Source organism: Galeopterus variegatus, unplaced genomic scaffold (genome assembly GCF_000696425.1).
Source record: "Galeopterus variegatus unplaced genomic scaffold, G_variegatus-3.0.2 Scaffold1757, whole genome shotgun sequence".
NCBI lineage: Eukaryota > Metazoa > Chordata > Mammalia > Dermoptera > Cynocephalidae > Galeopterus > Galeopterus variegatus.
Window position 1 is genome coordinate 319245 of NW_007727868.1, and position 17091 is coordinate 336335.

Below are 17091 nucleotides of genomic sequence, written 5' to 3' on the forward strand. Positions count from 1 at the left end.
GCTTTCCGAATTCCTGATCCTTTGTATGTGATGTGATTCTTCTCCAGGGCTTTTTTTTTTTCCTTTTTATCTTTTTTACTGACTGGTAAAAGCTTTCCGAATTCCTGATCCTTTGTATGTGATGTGATTCTTCTCCAGGGCTTTTTTTTTTTTTCCTTTTTATCTTTTTTACTGACTGGTAAAGGGATCGCAACCCTTGGTGTCACGCCCACACCGGGGACCGGCAACGGGATCGCAACCCTCGGTGTTGCGCCTGCACCGCGCTCAACCAGTGAGCGGGAACCGGCCCCCACATGGGATCCGAACCCTCGGTGAGAGCACCGCCACACTCCCAGGCGGCGCACTCTCCAGTGCGCCACCGGGCCGGCCCTCCAGGGCTTTTTGTCTTTAGTTTTTAGCAATGTGATTATGATGTGTCTGGATGTGCATTTCTTTGGGTTTATCCTGGTTTTGGTTCACTGAACTTCTTGAATCTAAAGGTCTTTTGCCAAATTTGGGAAATTGTTAGCCATTATGTCTTCAGATAGTTTTTGAGCTCTGCTCTTGCTTTTCTTATCTGGGACTCAGATGACATAAATATTAGACCTTTTGGGGCTGGCTGGTTATCTTAGTTGGTTAGCATGTCTTGTTATAACAATGATGTTAAGGGTTCAGATCCCTGCACGAGCCAGCCACCCCCCCCCAAAAAATTAGAGCTTGTGCTATTGTCCACAGGTCCCTTGAGGCTCTTTTCTTAGAAGCCATTTACTTTCTACAAAGAGGAATCTTGCATCCTTCTGCCAAAGTGGTATTTTACAGTGGGCAGCCGAGGAAAGGGGACAAGGCTAGCTGATATACTTAACCATGTGGAAGGTAGGACTCATGAGGGATACTCTGGGGGAGTTGGGGTAGAACTAGTATTAGGTACAAGGAAAACAAAAACACTGAAAAACAATACAGGGAAGCTCCAGAAAAGATGTAGTTTTAGTGCATCCATCTGCTCAGCATTGAATATTTCCATAGGTGTAACAAAACACTGAATATTAATTTACTAAGGATGTGGTATAGTTATGCTGGGAGAATAAGGAAAGGGGAAGCAGGGCTGGTTGTGGAAAGAGGGAACTCCTGTCCTCCACGGAAGGAGGCCAATGCGTCTACGCAAAGAGTCAGACAATAGCAGTCTGGTGCTGTGTTTGGAAAATGGAAGGTAAAGATCGGAAGCACAGCAGCTCGCGTTGAAAGCATTGCTTCTGAGTGCATCAAGGACTGCTGCTTTTTGTTTGGAGGCCTTGTAATACTCTGGCTTCCTAGACTAAGGACATGTGCAGAACTTTGAGTCTCAAGAAGCCCTCAGGAAGGCTTAGGGGAGAGGTTGAATATTCAAGAGTGTGGGGTAATTGGAGGTTTGGTTTCTGAGGTGGTGGAATGAGTTGGAATCCAGAACGGCAGGTGGAAGCGAGCCTCTCGGTGAGGAGGATCAGGTCAGAGCTGACAGTAGGAGTGCTCTCCCTTCCCAGGAGTCTCACGTTTTCCTTGGGGAGAACACTTTCTGATTTGAAATCAGAGAAAACAACTTCCCACAGCTATTCTCAAAGTGTGGTCTGTAGAGCCCTGGGGGACCCGAGACCCTTTCAGTGGCCCACAAGGTTCGAACTGTTTTCGTGGTAACATCAGATGTGGTTTGCCTTTTTTGCTGGTGGTGCTGACATTTGTGCTGATGGTGCACAAGCAGTGGTGGGAAAGCTGCTGGTCCCTCGAGTGGATCAGGGCCTTGGCTCCAAATAACTAGTTGTTTTCTCAGCTGCCAGTCATTTGAAGTTATAAAAAACCGTTTCCTTAAGATTGCCCTTGGTAAAGCAGTAAAACATATTCATTTGATTAAATTACAACCACTGCATGCACTCCTGTTCATATTCCACATGATGAAAGGGGAGGAGCACAGAAGGCGCTGAGCCGGTGGGGGAGGCGATGGCCGCTGGGAGCAAAGCACTCGTGACAGATGGGCCTTGCGCATCTGGCAGACATTTTCTGGAAAGTGAATGAGGCGAGCCTGTCCCTTTAAGGAAAACACCTGACACTGTTTAGTGCCAGCGATAAAATTTGAGATTGCAAATAAAAAATTAGAATTTGGAAACCTTATATCTGCCACTGTGAGTTTGGCAGCTTCTCGGTGTTTAAAGACTTTCCTGATGAGATCATGGTGATATTAATGAGTGTGGATTTTTTTTTTTAATATTAGGGAATGAAATACAGAAGATCTCCATAGCTCAGTGGACCAATATTTTCCAAGTGGCCAGTGCATGGTGACACACAATCACCTGTGGCTGAAAATCCATTCAGGGCTCTGCACAGCCCAGTGATGGAGTGTGACAACTTCATCAACAGGGTCTCAGATGCCACTTTATAAGTAATCTTAAAGAAAATATGACCTGTTGAGTTTTGGTGTGACCTGTTTGAGTTTGGTAGAAGAGGAGCCATGATTGTTTGAAACAGCTGTTTAAGATACTCTTTTTTTCTAATGACATAACATGCGTGCAAGGTGGGGTTTTCCCCACATACATCAGCTGAAACCACACACTGCAACAGATGGATGCAGAGGCAGGTAGAAGGGTCCAGCTGCTGTCTCCTAAACCAGATATTAAAGAGGTTTGCAAAAACGTACACTGCCACTCTTCTCACTAAATCTTTTTTGGAAAAAAATAGTTATTTTTCCTAATAAATATTCATGGTAAAATATAATGGGTTTGTTATTTTTACATTTTAAAAATAGTAAATCCATTGTATTTTAACGTGAATAAACAAATACTTAAAAAAATTTCTCATCTTAATTTCAAATATATAAATACTGACAGATACTACCACATAAACAAAAACTCACTGGGGTCCTCAATAATTTGAAAGAGTGTGCAGGGATCCTGAGACCAAATATGTTTGAGAACTGCTGGCTTAGAGTGTTTTGCTCTAGAAGCTGTTCCTGAAATAAATGGGTAAACTGTGGACATGTGTATATTTGGAAAACTGATGTTTTCTGGGAGAACTATCTGAGAGTATAGATGAAAATTATTTAAAATGTGTCACTTTTTGTCCTTTTATTCCTTTCTCCTGCTCCTACACACGAGAGCTGTAGTGTGGACACAAGGAAAGAATTCATATTGTTCTCACTGCGGGGCTTCCTGTATTCAGCATTTCTGTGCCAATAGAAGCACAACCTTTCTGCACAAAGCCTAAACAGGAGCACAAGAATATAACAGCAAGAGGGCAAGAAGACTACAGGTGCTGAAACACAAACAAACGTGGATGGAACTTAACAACCACTGTGCCAGTGATTTAAATAAAACCAGTTTTCATGGGTGCATGAGCTTGTTTGGATGCATCAGCAGTTCCTTAAATCTGGTTAAACACATAAACCTTAGGCCCTGTTGTGCCATCGTTAGTCAAAGGTGACTTTGAAGTGGGTTATATAAGAGGAAACTCTGTGAAAGAGAGATTTAGCAGAGGAGGAAATGCATATATAAAGAACTTTTTCCTTTTCGTTGCTTCCTCAGATCCTCTGTCCATGGGTCCTCAGAAAGCTCTGGAAACCATCGGTGCAAATTTACAGAAGCAGTATGAGAACTGGCAGCCGAGGGTAAGCTTTCTTTATTTGCTTTTCTCTTTCTTTCTTCAGTTCCTTGTTTTCAAACAGCCTTTGAATCCAACCGAGGATTCTCTGCAGGTCTTCACCGCACGTGGCTTGATGACGAGACACTTCTGCCGCATGCCAGCACGTCACCTGCTTGTTCATGGGCTTGCTGGCGTGTGTAGTGACAGCACATGTGTTATTGTGAGTCACGCAGTGGTATCCTCTTGTTTATTTTGCTTGCATTTTCCCCCAAAATCTTTAGGAAAGTATTCTTCATGTTACTCTTAAATCATAGTTTTTATTTTGCACAGGCAATGTATTTTTAATAACTTTCCTGCAACCTCAACCAGTTTGAGTTATTCCTCCTGTCTTTAATTTTCAAACAGTTGAGAAAAAAAAAGAACCCAGCATTCAAAAGATGACACCTATTATATGCTTTGTCTTTGATTCAAAAGGTAAGGTCCTTTTTAGGGAGTCAGTTACCAATTAGTGTGTCTTTTGTTGCTTATGTCTTAACAATTTTTGTTTTTTTATGAAAAGTGGCACAGAATATAACTGTGTCAAATTGCCTGTAAGATCTTAAGTTATTTGTAAACCACCCAATGACCTATTTCCTTTAGCCTTTCTCATTAAATGGTTTAAGGATTTAATAAATTTAATAGAAAATTAGAAATTTGGGGTGTTTATGGAGTTGCCTTATGTTCAGCTTTATGTGATGAGTGATTCTGGAATTGTCTAACGGAGTGTTTTGAAGAAGGTAGGTTAAGCAGGTGTCCATATCTGTGTACCTCCCGTGAGTTTTACTCCTCCCTTTTGGATATAAGCCTGATGTGAAATAAGACTTATAGAACCTGCTTCATACTTGCCTCCTTGGGCTTTTGTTTTTGTTTTTGTTTTTGTTTTGTTTTGTTTTGTTTTGTTTTTTGATCTCACTACCTTTTTGATCAAGTCTTTATTCAAAATAAGGTGTCCGAAATGATTTGACTTTTATGAAATAAACTTAAGAGTTTATGCAGCATGTTCCTTTTTTTCCGTGGAAGGAAGGTTTGTTTTCTGCTGGCTTCTTTTCAGCTGCTGGTTTTTTGGTGGCTGCAGCCTTTTCCCCCAAAGGCTTCTTCTGCTTCTTGACACCAGCAGCTTTCTTTCCTTTCTTCCCCATCACAGGCTTCTTGCCTGTGGACCCTTCTCATCTGACTTGGCCTTTAGTCCTACTGCCGCCTTATCAGTCTGGATCGTTTGATCCCTGGCCTGATGAAGAGTGGTGTTCCGGAACATGATCTTTGCAAGTGAGCTAAGCATCAACATGATTCTCAGGTTTTTCAGTAGATTCTTATTCAGGACCCTGTGATGGATCTTCTTGCGTGGTGCTTGGAGGGCTCTTTGCATCTCTGGGCCTGTTTGGGACATGATCTGGAATTTAGGGATTCCTTATACATTATTTACATTTTAGAGTAAGAGAATAGCCAGAAATGAATTTATTCCTGTTTTTAACAACGCCCTCAGGTAATTTCTGCTGTTGCTCATAGTAATGAGGTGACTAAATGTTAGGAAACATCTCTGTGTCTTAGGATGTATCTTTGTGCTTTGCGTTTCTAACTTTTCAAGTCAATAATAATGGATTTTTATTCTTTGGAAGGCAGTTTCTTAGTGGTTATTTTGACATACGCCTAAAGGTTTTATTTTTTCTTTCTCAAATTTGTTACCTCTTGATGGCTTATATAAAAATTCAGCAGCCTTTTTATTGACAGTGCAATGAATTTGGGTGTTGGATGAGGACTACTGAGATATTTTGATGGTGTATTCTTTTAAAAATAGCAGAAATGCCTAGTGTGTTCAGTAGAAAATAGCTTACTTAAGGTCTTTGAAGGTACTCCAGGACCTCAGCAGGCAGGACAGGCACTTAAAGGAGAGCGACGCAGAGTGGGGTGCTGGGAGACATGGTGTCACTGGCATCTGGGAGGCAGTTAACCAGCACTGTCTAGACTTAAAGGAAAGCCTTTCCGACTCAGTTACTTCTGGACATCTCCTGGGCTTGACTTTGTGCTTTCGCTTTTTTTCTGGATATGTTTGTTTAAAAAAGAATGTAACCAGATAAATGGAGATCTACCAATTGTGTTCTTCATAGAATGAGTCTCTGATGTTTTAATTTCTTTCTTCCTTTTAAAGAATTATTACGTAAGAAAATACAGTCTTTCAGAATACATATGTTTAATATTTCAAGATATTGTATGTTTATTTCATTTGGTATGGTATTATATGGTATTGTATTGGTGTGGTATGGTATTTGTATTGGTATTGTATGTTTATTTCATTTCATTTATTTTTATTTATAATTTTTTTTGAGTGCTAGGAGTGATTTACTGCTAGCTTTGTTATTAGTAGCTTGGTACGTGTCAGCTAGTTCATGCTAGCTGACAGTAAATGGAATTTTCTAATGTAGGATCTATTATTATTTCTAATCTAAATTTCTAAGAGCAGATCTCTTCCATGGCACCTGGAAGAGGCATTATGATGCTGTAAGGCAGGCAGCATCTACACGTGGGTAAATGGTTGCAGACACAAAGATGACAGTGTGGCCTCATGGCACAGGAGCGAGAATTCCCTTCGTGTGACGATGGTGTGGCTATCCCTGGACAACATGCACATGTATAAAGGGGCACAGTCTTCTGGGCAGATGGCCTTTAGTCTGGAAAAATTTGTTAAAGTTGGTGGGATTTCAAGATGGACCTGCAAAATTATTTTCTGAACAAGAGATAGTTTGGAGGCCTGATGAATGAGATGGAGAGTGTGTCAAGATTATAGCATGCTTAGGAAAAGGTACAAATGTACCAGTGCAGGTGGGATTCCATCTGGATTGGTTTACAAAGTGGAATCTGGAATACAGTCTCAGCTGCAGCCTAGAAAGCAGCTGTTTATGAAAACAGAGTGGGGTCTCTTGCCTCATTTAGGAAGCAAAATCACACAATGAATACTTAATATTTTCTTCTTGAATGCCAAGACTATTGCATTCATTTTTAAGTACTATAAAAATGTTTAAAAATTTCCTGCTACAAACCATTAGCGGGACTCATCTATTTCAGAAATGAGCCTAAGGTGGTGGATGTCACAAGATACCTCTTACTGGTTCACTGATGTCAAATGTGTGCCATATGCACCTGCTAATAACAGTACATGCCCCGGTGCCAGTGGCACACTTCTCTGCTCTTCATGCTTCACGTGGGTTCCAGAGAGAGGGAGAAAGGTCTGGCATCGATGGCAGCAGTTCTTGGTGTGTGCAGACCTCGTGCTGCCACACACAGTTTGCACAAAGCACACGGCAGTTACCAACCTCAGATGTTCATGTGTGAGGTGCTGGCTCCTAACTGTAAATCAGGGTCCTTTGAAGCACTGCAGAGCTAAACATTTACCACTTTATTGCACTCTACAGGGCTCTTGAGTTTCTGCAGTAATAAGGAGAGGTTGATATGCCATCTGCAATAAAACAATAGGAACGTTATTAAATTTCCTAGACCTTTGATGTAAAGACCCACAGATCTGGTTTTCTCTTTCTCTGTATCCTTTATTGCAAGACTCACAAAGGTTGGGCAATTTGCAATAAGGTCATTTTTATTAATGTTTGCCGAAATTGTTGCATGCCTCCACGTTGCTGTGGGTGGGAATGCCTTTTACCTCAACAGCAACTCCCATCTGGGCTGTGTAGAAAATTGACCACTGAAAATCTGTCAGCTGCATGGGAGTGGAGCCTTGAGGACCTGATGGTTTCCTTATTGGTGATAAATGCTTAGACTTTATCCTCCTTACTCTTCTAGCTTTAACTATTCAAGCTGAAATATTTTGATAGAAGTGATTCTGGTTCAAGAAGAAATTTAGAGAAACCATGACAATTATATATTTTTTTGAAGGCTGCCAGACTCTATCTGGCCCATATTTCTTTTCCAGGCCGATTGAGTCTTTTTCTAAATAATTTATCAGTTTGCCACTGGTGAAATATTTCTTCCGATTAAATTTAAGACTTTGCCTTATTACCTTGTAGGTGCATAAATTTGTGTTCTGCAGGGGATTGAAGGAAATGCCAACTGTTGTTTCAGCTGAAAATTCTGCAGTAAAACCATACTCATTTCATCATAAGTCTCAAATGAAGGTTTTATGGGGAGGTGGAAGTAGGGGATTATAAAGCTGGGAGTGTACAGTGAAGAATTTATCATGTAAGAATGTTTCTAACAAATTGGGGGTTCTGGCAGTTTAGTACAAAATCGTTAGGAGCCGGAGCCGACAGAAGAAAGAAAACGGCAGGAGTCCCCATCTCTGCTCTTCCCCAGAGAGAGAGAGCCACAGCTGAAGCACAAGGCCACAAGCCCTTGCTCGGGCTGAGTTTTAGTTCTTCTGGTGGCTTAAAAATGAGTTCATATGGGAATATTCGTGATTTACTAAGGTAGGTGAGGAAATTCGGTGAAACTTCCACTGCTGTCGAGTATCTGAAGTGACCTTGGACTGAGTCTATTTGTCCAGTGCATTTGTTTAGGAAAGGGGACAGAAAATGCCCCTCAGTTATTAGCACACTTTGCTGTAGGAGCACATTTTCATCGTGACCATGTCTGTGAGTGGGGAAGGCAGCAAGGAGTAGCCATGGGATCTCCAGGAGCTGGGTGGTCAGTATGAGTGAGTTTTGAGGTGCCCAGCAACTCGCAGTTGTCCACACACTGCAATGTTCTTTGAGTTACATTGAGTAGATTTTAAATTTCAGCCTCCCTTCAGTTCATCATGCTTCTCAGGTCTGTTGTAGTTGATATGTGGTCAAGGAATGAAAGTTGGTTTTATTATTAGATAAATATGTTTTTTATAGTGCTTCATGCACAGAAGTCCCCCTGCTTATCCATGGGGGATACGTTCCAAGACCCCAGTCGATGCCTTGAACCAAGGATAGTACCGAACGCCATACATACTATGTTTTCTCCTATATATACATACCTATCATAAAGTTTAATTTAAAAATTAGGACCAGCCAGCCACCAAAAAAAGGAAAGGAAAAAATATCAATTAGGCACAGTAAGAGATTAACAACAATAACTAAACATGAAATAGGACAATTACAGCAGTAGACTCTAATCAAAATTATGTGAATGTGGTCTCTCTTTCTGTCAAAGTATCTTATTGTCCTGTAATCACCTATTTTTTGGACTTTGATTGACCATGAGTAATTGAAATCACTGAATGCCAAACCACAGATAAGGGGGACTGCTTTGTCTTTAGGGAGAGAATTCTCTGTGGAAACAAGACAAAGTTCCTGGGCCTGGCCCCTTAGTCGGAGAGAAGTCGTAGTCAGCGATTTGATTTGAGTGCCAATCATCCTTCCCTTGGTATTGATAACAGTTGTTTACATGCTTTTGCAAGCGTGCTTTGAGTGAACTGCGGGTAGTGATCATATCTCATGCTGGGGGAGACCTTGGGGAGAAAGGGGGCTGAGAAGGCCAACGCAGACCGTTTCTTTTTCTATTTTGGACACTCACAGGCTTTTCCTTTGGATTTTAGGCACAGGTGTTGTTTGTAGAACCTGATGTTTATGTGTCATTTCCTGTTTTATGGAGGGTTTAGGAAAGTTGAGGTTCAGCCTTCCTTCCCTTCTCCCTCAAGTGGGGCTGATTGCTGGACCTGCCTACCTCATAGGGAGAATGCAGTGGTGTTAAACTGTCACACTCCTAGACTAGACATTTGGGATGGAGGCAGCTGGGTTGGGCTTTGGAGAACACTACATGGATAGATTCTGAGGTCCTGCTAGACTGTGAATTGTCTTTCCTTTGGGCTGATTGTAGTTCTTGTGGTCCACAGGCTGTTGGTGCCTCTCTCTGCCTTGGGGGCAGAAGGGGGACAAACCAATAGGTATCAATACAAATAACTCTCCTTACCTGCCCTCTGACCCACATTGTTTTGGAATGAATTTTATACAGGGTTGCAGTAAAGACCTACAAGTAAGTGGGTTCCACCTTTTCTTAGGATTTTAAGAGTAACAAGTGGATAATCAAGGAAGAGGCTAAATTGCCTTAGAACTGTGTTCCACACTTGGGAGGTGCTCCAAAGGTATCTGTGGAATTGTGTAATAGACTGTTACTCCATAGTGACTCCTGCTTGGGACATTCACGTTATGACATTAATTACAGATTGACAGTGCAGTTCAGCTGGTGAAAATGGCCCTGTAATTGCGATTGGTATTATCCCCCGGCATGCACCCTAATGCCATTACCGTGTCCTTATCCTTGTTCTGCTCTCTTCCTGCCGGGCAGCTCGCCCTCTTCTCCCTTCACTAAGCTGGTTTTTCTTCTCTGTGGGTCTAAAGTTGGCCTTCCTCCATCTTGTTTGTGTTTTTGTGGCAAAAGGCAGCATTGTAGATGGATGGCTCACAGCTCACATCATTCAGTGTGTGGCTGAAGCACTTTGCATCCTGTTCTCATTAAATTTGCATGACAGTGTAGACAGTGTCTTCTGGTTGTCTTGGGATTAACTGTTGTGTTTTGACAGTTTCACTCTTACTGGCCAGAATGTTACAAATTGTACCTGTGACAAAACTATGGCAAACATTTTATTTATGTTTTTGCTTTGGCCTTAATGATGTTCCCATACTTCATCTTTCCCCCCTTTTCTATCACTTCTCGCCTGACAGCTTTTCCACGTGCGGTGTTCAGTGAGAATTCTGATTTATGCTCAAGTCTTCTCAGCTGGCCCTGCACACGTACTTTCTGTTTTGCCCTGTTCCCAATGGCCACGGTGCTGGCAACAGCCTCCTGGAAATGGAGCTTAGGTTACGAAAGCCAGTTTATGCCAAACTCTTTGTGCTAACTCCACCAGAGATCATTGTCATCTCTCTGCCATCATGCAGAGCAGCCTAGTGACGTGACTTGTAAATTCTTTTAAAAACACGCCAAACACATTGAAGAAAGAAAAAGAAAGAAAGGCATCATTTTGTGCCATGCCTGGAGGATGAACAGCCTTTAGAGCCTTCAGATCTCTTTAGGGATTTTAACCCACTGCAATAGGCCTGGGAGGCAACTCCTGTTTGCCTCCTGAGTGTTGGACCCTGCCAAACTCTTTGTGCTAACTCCACCAGAGATCATTGTCATCTCTCTGCCATCATGCAGAGAAGCCTAGTGACGTGACTTGTAAATTCTTTTAAAAACATGCCAAACACATTGAAGAAAGAAAAAGAAAGAAAGGCATCATTTTGCGCCATGCCTGGAGGATGAACAGCCTTTAGAGCCTTCAGAGCTCTTTAGGGATTTTAACCCACTGCAATAGGCCTGGGAGGCAACTCCTGTTTGCCTCCTGAGTGTTGGACCCTTGCTCTTGGAGGCAGCTGGAAGGGATTCACAAGAGCATCCATCTGGGGTTTTAGCCTGTGCCGGTTGGAGTAGCAAGGATGTGTTTCGGCTTATGTAGTCACTGCTCAGGAAGGACTGGTTGAATCCGCACCCCACACCCCCATGTCGCGTTAGGCCTGCAGGGAGAGCTCCCAGGGCAGGGGCCTCTCCTTTCTCTCATGGCACTGGAAGGGGACATTGAGTAGCTTGAACTTGTTTAATTTTGGCTTTGCCACTTCCTAAAAATGTAACTTTGACAAGGTACTACTTCACCGTTTAAGGTTTGTGAATGTAAGTGATGGGTTAATGGGGAGACTAGAACGATGTAGTGAGGTGTTCGCACCCATTTGCACCGTCAGCAGGTCTTGCTTCCACCCTTCCTTCCCTCAGGTTGAGATGGTGCAGTCCACAGTAAGGACAACCACAGCCACTTCCAGAACATGCTGCTCAGAAGTCTTCTTGCTTTCTAGCTCTCTCTATCTCACTTCATCTCCAGTTTTTTCCATTTGCCTGGATAACTCATCCCCAACTCTCTGTTAATTGACCTACTTGAAGCCTAAGATTTTTAGAGAGAAATAAAAGCTTAACTGTCTTAACAAACCTCTCAAGGATATGATTTCTCATTGTCATGTTCCTTTTAACAAGTTGTTGTCTTTGTGTGTGTGACAAGTTGCACAGTGGGACCTCACACTGTTTGAAGACTGAAGCTGTGGCCCATCTGTCTGGTGTTCACAGATCCCTTGAGCAGGGTGGGTTCCTGAGTTAACCCTGGGCCTAGATACAGAGCGATGGGGAAACAGCTCTGAAGGACAGGCAGGGGCCAGGGCAAGGGATGAAGTGCTGGTTCTAAGTCAGAAAAGGGAAGATGTGGTACACTGCAGAAGGGAAAGCTACATTTGGAGGTGGCAACAAGGAGCCCGCCCTGTGCTCCCCACACGCAGCTGAGGAGAGTTTGTGAAATTATGTTCCAGCCAAATGAGAAGGTGCCGATCCAGGGGGACTTAATCCAACAGATCGGAGGCAGATGGGCACTTAAGAGTGTCTGTGGCACTGATTTCATTTTACAGGGGAAACCTTATGTCATAGTAGTATTCATGATTTACGAATTCATGGAGGCTTCGGGACAACTCTCTGAAATGCCAGGGATTTACTTGTTGGTGTGGCACATAATGGAGACTTTAAAACAATTGATATAAAATTCATGTATGTGACATAAAATTCACCATTTTAAAGTGTACAGTTCAGTGGTTTTTAGTATATTCACATTTTTGTGTTAATATCACTACTATCTATTCTGGAACATCTTGATAACCCCCCGCCCCCCAAAACCCCTGTATGCGCTAGCAGTCACTCTCTGTTCCCCTCCCCCCGCAAACTGACAACCACTAATCTACTTTCTGTCTCTATAGATTTGCCTATTGTGGATATTTCATATAAAGGGACTCATAACACGTTTCTTTGTTACAGGTTCCTTTGTTCCTTCTCCATTCCCACTCCGTCACTTGATTATCCTTAAAAAAAAAAAAGGAAACATGATGTGTGGCCTTTGGTGTCTGGCTTCTTTCACTTAGCATGTTTTCAAGGTTCATCCATGTTTTTTGCACATATCAGTGATTCAGTCCTTTTTGTAGCTGGATAACATTCCATTGTATGGATATACCACATTTTAATTTATCTGTCTATCTACTCGTGAACATTTGGGTTGTTTCTGCTTCTTGGCTGTTATGGATAATGCTGCTATGAACATTTGTGTACAAGTTTTTGTGTAGACACATTTTCAGTTCTCTTGGACATACACCCAGGAGTGAAATTGTTGGGTCACATGTAATTCTATGTTTCTGTTCTTGAGATACTCTCAATCTGTTTTCCACAGTGGCTGTGCCATTTTTCCATTTCTACTAACAATATATGAGGGTTCCAGTTTCTCCATATCCTTGCCAACATTGTTATCTTCTGTTTTTTAAAATTATTGTTATAGCCATCCTGGTGGGTGTGAAATAGTGTCTCATTGTGGTTCTGAGTTGCATTTCCTGATGACTGGTGATGTTGAGCACCTTTTCATGTGCCTGTGCATCTTCTCTGGAGAAATGTCTATGCAAGTCGTTTGCCCATTTTTTAGTTGGGTTGTTTCTCTTTACTGTTGGGTTGTAAGAGTTCATGATGGAGTCATTTAAGCTGACCCAGCCATAATTTTTGTTGTGAGGACTGTTTCCCTTCCAAATAATGTATGTGGTGTCTGCTGAGAACCTCATAAGAACATTTAATTCTTAAAATGGTCTTTGCCTTTTTAGATTTGTTTCAAAAGCTATTATTAAGACGTTCTATGACTGTAAATTTAATATCTATTCCATACAACTTGTGTTTTTGCTAGGTGTCTTTTGGTTTTAAAGAGCTGTGGTCCACTCTACCTGGATTATATTATAGGAGAAAGCTCCTGTCAAGGTCAGTGCAGGTAGAACAGCAGGGGAGCGGGACGCCTGTGAAGTCCAGGTGCAGATCTGGAGGCACAGGGTGGACAGGGGCACTCAGCAACAGGTGCTGGAGCATTCCACTCCCGTGCCTGGTCACCAGCACGCTTGGGCCCCTGTGTTTCCTCTCTCCATTCTAAGGTTACTGTTGCTTTGCCTTGAAGGTCTTTTCTACACCTCGCCATGCATGATGACTTGGTTTTTCCCTTCTGATGTAGCCATCCGTTGACGTATTCCATGATTGCCTACTCAGCTGAGGCACGGCTTGGGCACAGGATTCCCGTGGGAACTAGACAGGACCCGGCATTCACAGGGCTCTTGTGCTGGTGGTTCTCTGGTTCTAGCACCACCTCCTGCCCTTTCCTCTTCAGCATCAGTTCTCTGCTCACTGCATTGTTTTGTTGGATATTTCAAGATCAAATTTTCCCCCCAAAGAGCATGAGCATTTGCTGGGTGGCCAGGCTGTGAGGCCAAGGTTAAAAGGCAGATGAGTGCTCCCCGGGAAAAGATGTTGAACGGAAAACAAGGCCCAGCTCAAGCAGGGCCAGGTTACTTACAGCAAGAGGAGAGAGAGTGAGCCAGATCCAGACCCTGGCGACGGTTAGCTCCCATGGCCAGGATCCACTCTGTAGCCAACGTAGGCAGGGCGGCTGCACACACCCCACTCTGGGCTGCAGTGGAAGGACCCCTTTTCACCTCCCCTTTGGGGTGTGAAATACAGAAAGCTGGGGCGTTCCTGAGGGCCAGAGTGGAACAGAGGAGCCCAGTGGAGTCCAACGGGAAAGATGTGCCTCCAGAGGCAGCCAGCTAGCACAGGCTGTGAACTCGGGCTGTTTATCTCTCTATAAGGGAATGTTCCAGGCCCAGGGCCCAGAGAAAGACTAAGTGCAAGAGACTGCCTTTCCCTGCAGAGAGAGACTGTGATTGGCCCAGCTTTTTTTTTTTTTTTTTTTTTTCTTCTTTTTTACCATGGTCCCTCAGATTAACTGGCCAATATGCCCTTGATTCTGAGGAATGAGATTCCCACCTGTGATCAGCTGTGACCAGAGAGCTGGATGACAGGATTGAAAACACACAGCCAAACCTTGAGGATTATACAGGACTTGTATCAAGGGAATTTCTGTTTTAAAGGGCTGCATGTATGGCAGGTTCCTTAATTTGCATGACTAGTTGCCCTGGACTGTAATATTTCCTAAACTAAAGCCTTAGCCAAATTCCAATAAAATCCAAGGGGAAAGCACAGATAATCAAGGAGAATAACTCAAGATTTGAAGAAATCAAGAGTCATAAAGTAGCGAGTGCTTTGTAAAACTTTGCAAATAAATTGGAAAAGCTGCATGTGAAGCATAATTTTCTAGGAAAATATAAATGATCATAACTGACCTCAGAAAAAGATAGAAAATAAAAATAAATCAATAAACATAGAAGAATGTGAATATTATCAAAGGGGTCTACCTCTATCCCTCCTTCCCCCAAAAGATTTCAGACTTCAAAGGAACACAGAATTCTAAGACTTACTTCCGTTATGGGAAAATATCCAAAATATGTTAAGTTTAAAAAGGGGCAAAAGGAGAAAATGTATTCGGCAGTCTTAGTATATGCACATGTAACTGATAGGAGTATTTTCTGCTTGTCAAATTAGTATGCGTAGCTGTGTGTGTGGCATATGTGTATATGCATGGTGGGTGGGTGGGTGGATGGGAAGATGGATGGATGGTGGGTGGGTGGATGGAGAGATGGGCGATAGGTAGGTAAACAGGTGGGTGGATGGATGGATGGGTGATAGATAGGTAGATAGGTGGGTAAGTGGGTGGATGGACAGGTAGGTAGGTAGGTAGGTAGGTGGGTGGATGGGTGGATGGATGGGTGGATGGATAGATGATAGGTAGGTGGATTGGGTGGGTGGATAGATAGATGTTAGGTAGGTAGGTGGTAGGTGGGTGGGTGGGTGGATGATATGCATGTAGGTAGATGGGTGGGTGGATGGGTGATAGGTAGGTAGGTAGTAGATAGGTGGGTGGGTAGGCATGTAGGTAGATGGGTGGGTGGATGATAGGTGGGTAGGTGGGTGGATGGGTGATAGGTAGGTAGGTAGATAGGAGGACTAGTAGGCAGGTAGGTGGATGGGTGGGTGGATGGGTGATAGGTAGGTAGGTAGATAGGTGGACTAGTAGGCAGGTAGGTGGATGGGTGATAGGTAGGTAGGTGAGTAGTAGGTAGGTGGGTGGTAGCTTGACCTATCCATCTTCGTACTCGCTCACATGTGCTTGAGTGAATGTGCACAGGGGGCCTGAGCCGTGGCTTCCATCTTCAGCTTCCGTTCACCTCTTGGCATCCTGCTGTGCTGATTAATTCTAGTATTGACAGGGTATACTGGGACAAAATACATTATGTATCAGGCCTATACTAACTTCAGAACCTGACTCCTGAATAAAATGTGATTCTACTGTGGTGTGGTCCCACTTGGTTTTCTTGTGGGGGGAGGGGATAGGGACAAGAGTCCTACAAGTGAAATCATGCACAAAAGCTTTGTCATGGCGAGTTTGAACAGGAGTGTTACTTTTTATACTAAAACCTTCTATAGGCCTCACATTTAAAAACCGTGATTACTTTTTACTTTAATAATAGGCAGCTGATTTAAAATACCTATTCACCATGTGCTACCTTAGAATAGGAAGGAGACTGTGAGGGACAAGGAGCCACTTGTGATGTTTATGTGTAGTTTGTTCTGCTGCCTTTATCTGTCTGTCTTGTTCTTGCGCCGTGCCTGTGGCATGATGGCTGGGTAGGCATTGGCCTGCACCTCCCTGTGGTCCTCATGTCTTGGGGGCAAGCTTCAATCACCCTCTGTGGACAGAAACTGTAGGTGGAGGTCCATGTTGGGTTGCTTCAAGGATGGCTCAGTCCTTCCTCTGTCTGTAAGACCTATCGTCTTGACCCCAATGGAGCAGTCGGGAACTTCCTTCCTGAGGCCAGAAGAGACCGAGCAGGAGGGGCTCAGCAGGAGGCTATTGACTTTGTCTTTGTTTACCAGCATAAAGCATTAAACAGGTAAGCTTGTCATGGGCATTTTAACCCCCTTTTTCTCTGTGTTTTTGTCACTTAGAAGATCAGAAGTCTTTTTTTTTTGCAGCTCTAAGATTGCTTGTTTTAATTTGAATGTTTCTACTCAGCTGATGCAAGTTCTTTACCTTTAAATTGAGGGAGAAAAAGGAAGAGGTTGACTAGAGACCTGTGTGATTCAAATGGGTCTTTTGGAGGCCCTTGTAACGGAGGGGTTTGGACTGGTGGACTTGAGTAGGACTTGGAGACTGTGCTGATTGCAGAAGCATGCTGTAGAAAAAGAGCAGGCTCCAGCTTTGCCAAATAAACCTTTGGGAGCGTAGGTAGGGCAACAGCAAGGATGTCTGCCTGGTGAGAGGAGAGGAAATCTCTCACCAGACTTTTTAAGATTATGGCCTGATCTTTTTTATTCACTTGGCTCCTGTCTTGGGCTATTAAGTCTTATTTTTTGATAGCCTAAGTAACCAGCTGATTTGCTTTCATTTCCCAAAAGCACTCGACGAATGCATCAAGGACGATCAACATAATAGCAGTGATACCATCACTGGCTCTGGTTTACTGGGGCGGCCTGAGGCTGGTTCTGTCATGCGGCCACTGTAGCTTCAGGTGG

General features: G+C 43.2%; 1 protein-coding gene across 1 annotated transcript in view; it reads left to right on the forward strand.

The window, feature by feature from the left end:
* The window catches only part of LOC103595402 (regulatory-associated protein of mTOR-like), a gene marked incomplete at its 3' end in the record, with an annotated part of 96914 nt that extends 93112 nt beyond the window's left edge, over window positions 1–3802 (forward strand). Inside the window, exons 3-4 of the mRNA XM_008578790.1 lie at window positions 3525–3607; window positions 3665–3802. Of these exons, the coding sequence (XP_008577012.1) occupies window positions 3525–3607; window positions 3665–3802 (221 nt within the window). The remainder of the gene's footprint in view (window positions 1–3524; window positions 3608–3664) is intronic.
* Window positions 3803–17091: the final 13289 nt, after the last annotated feature.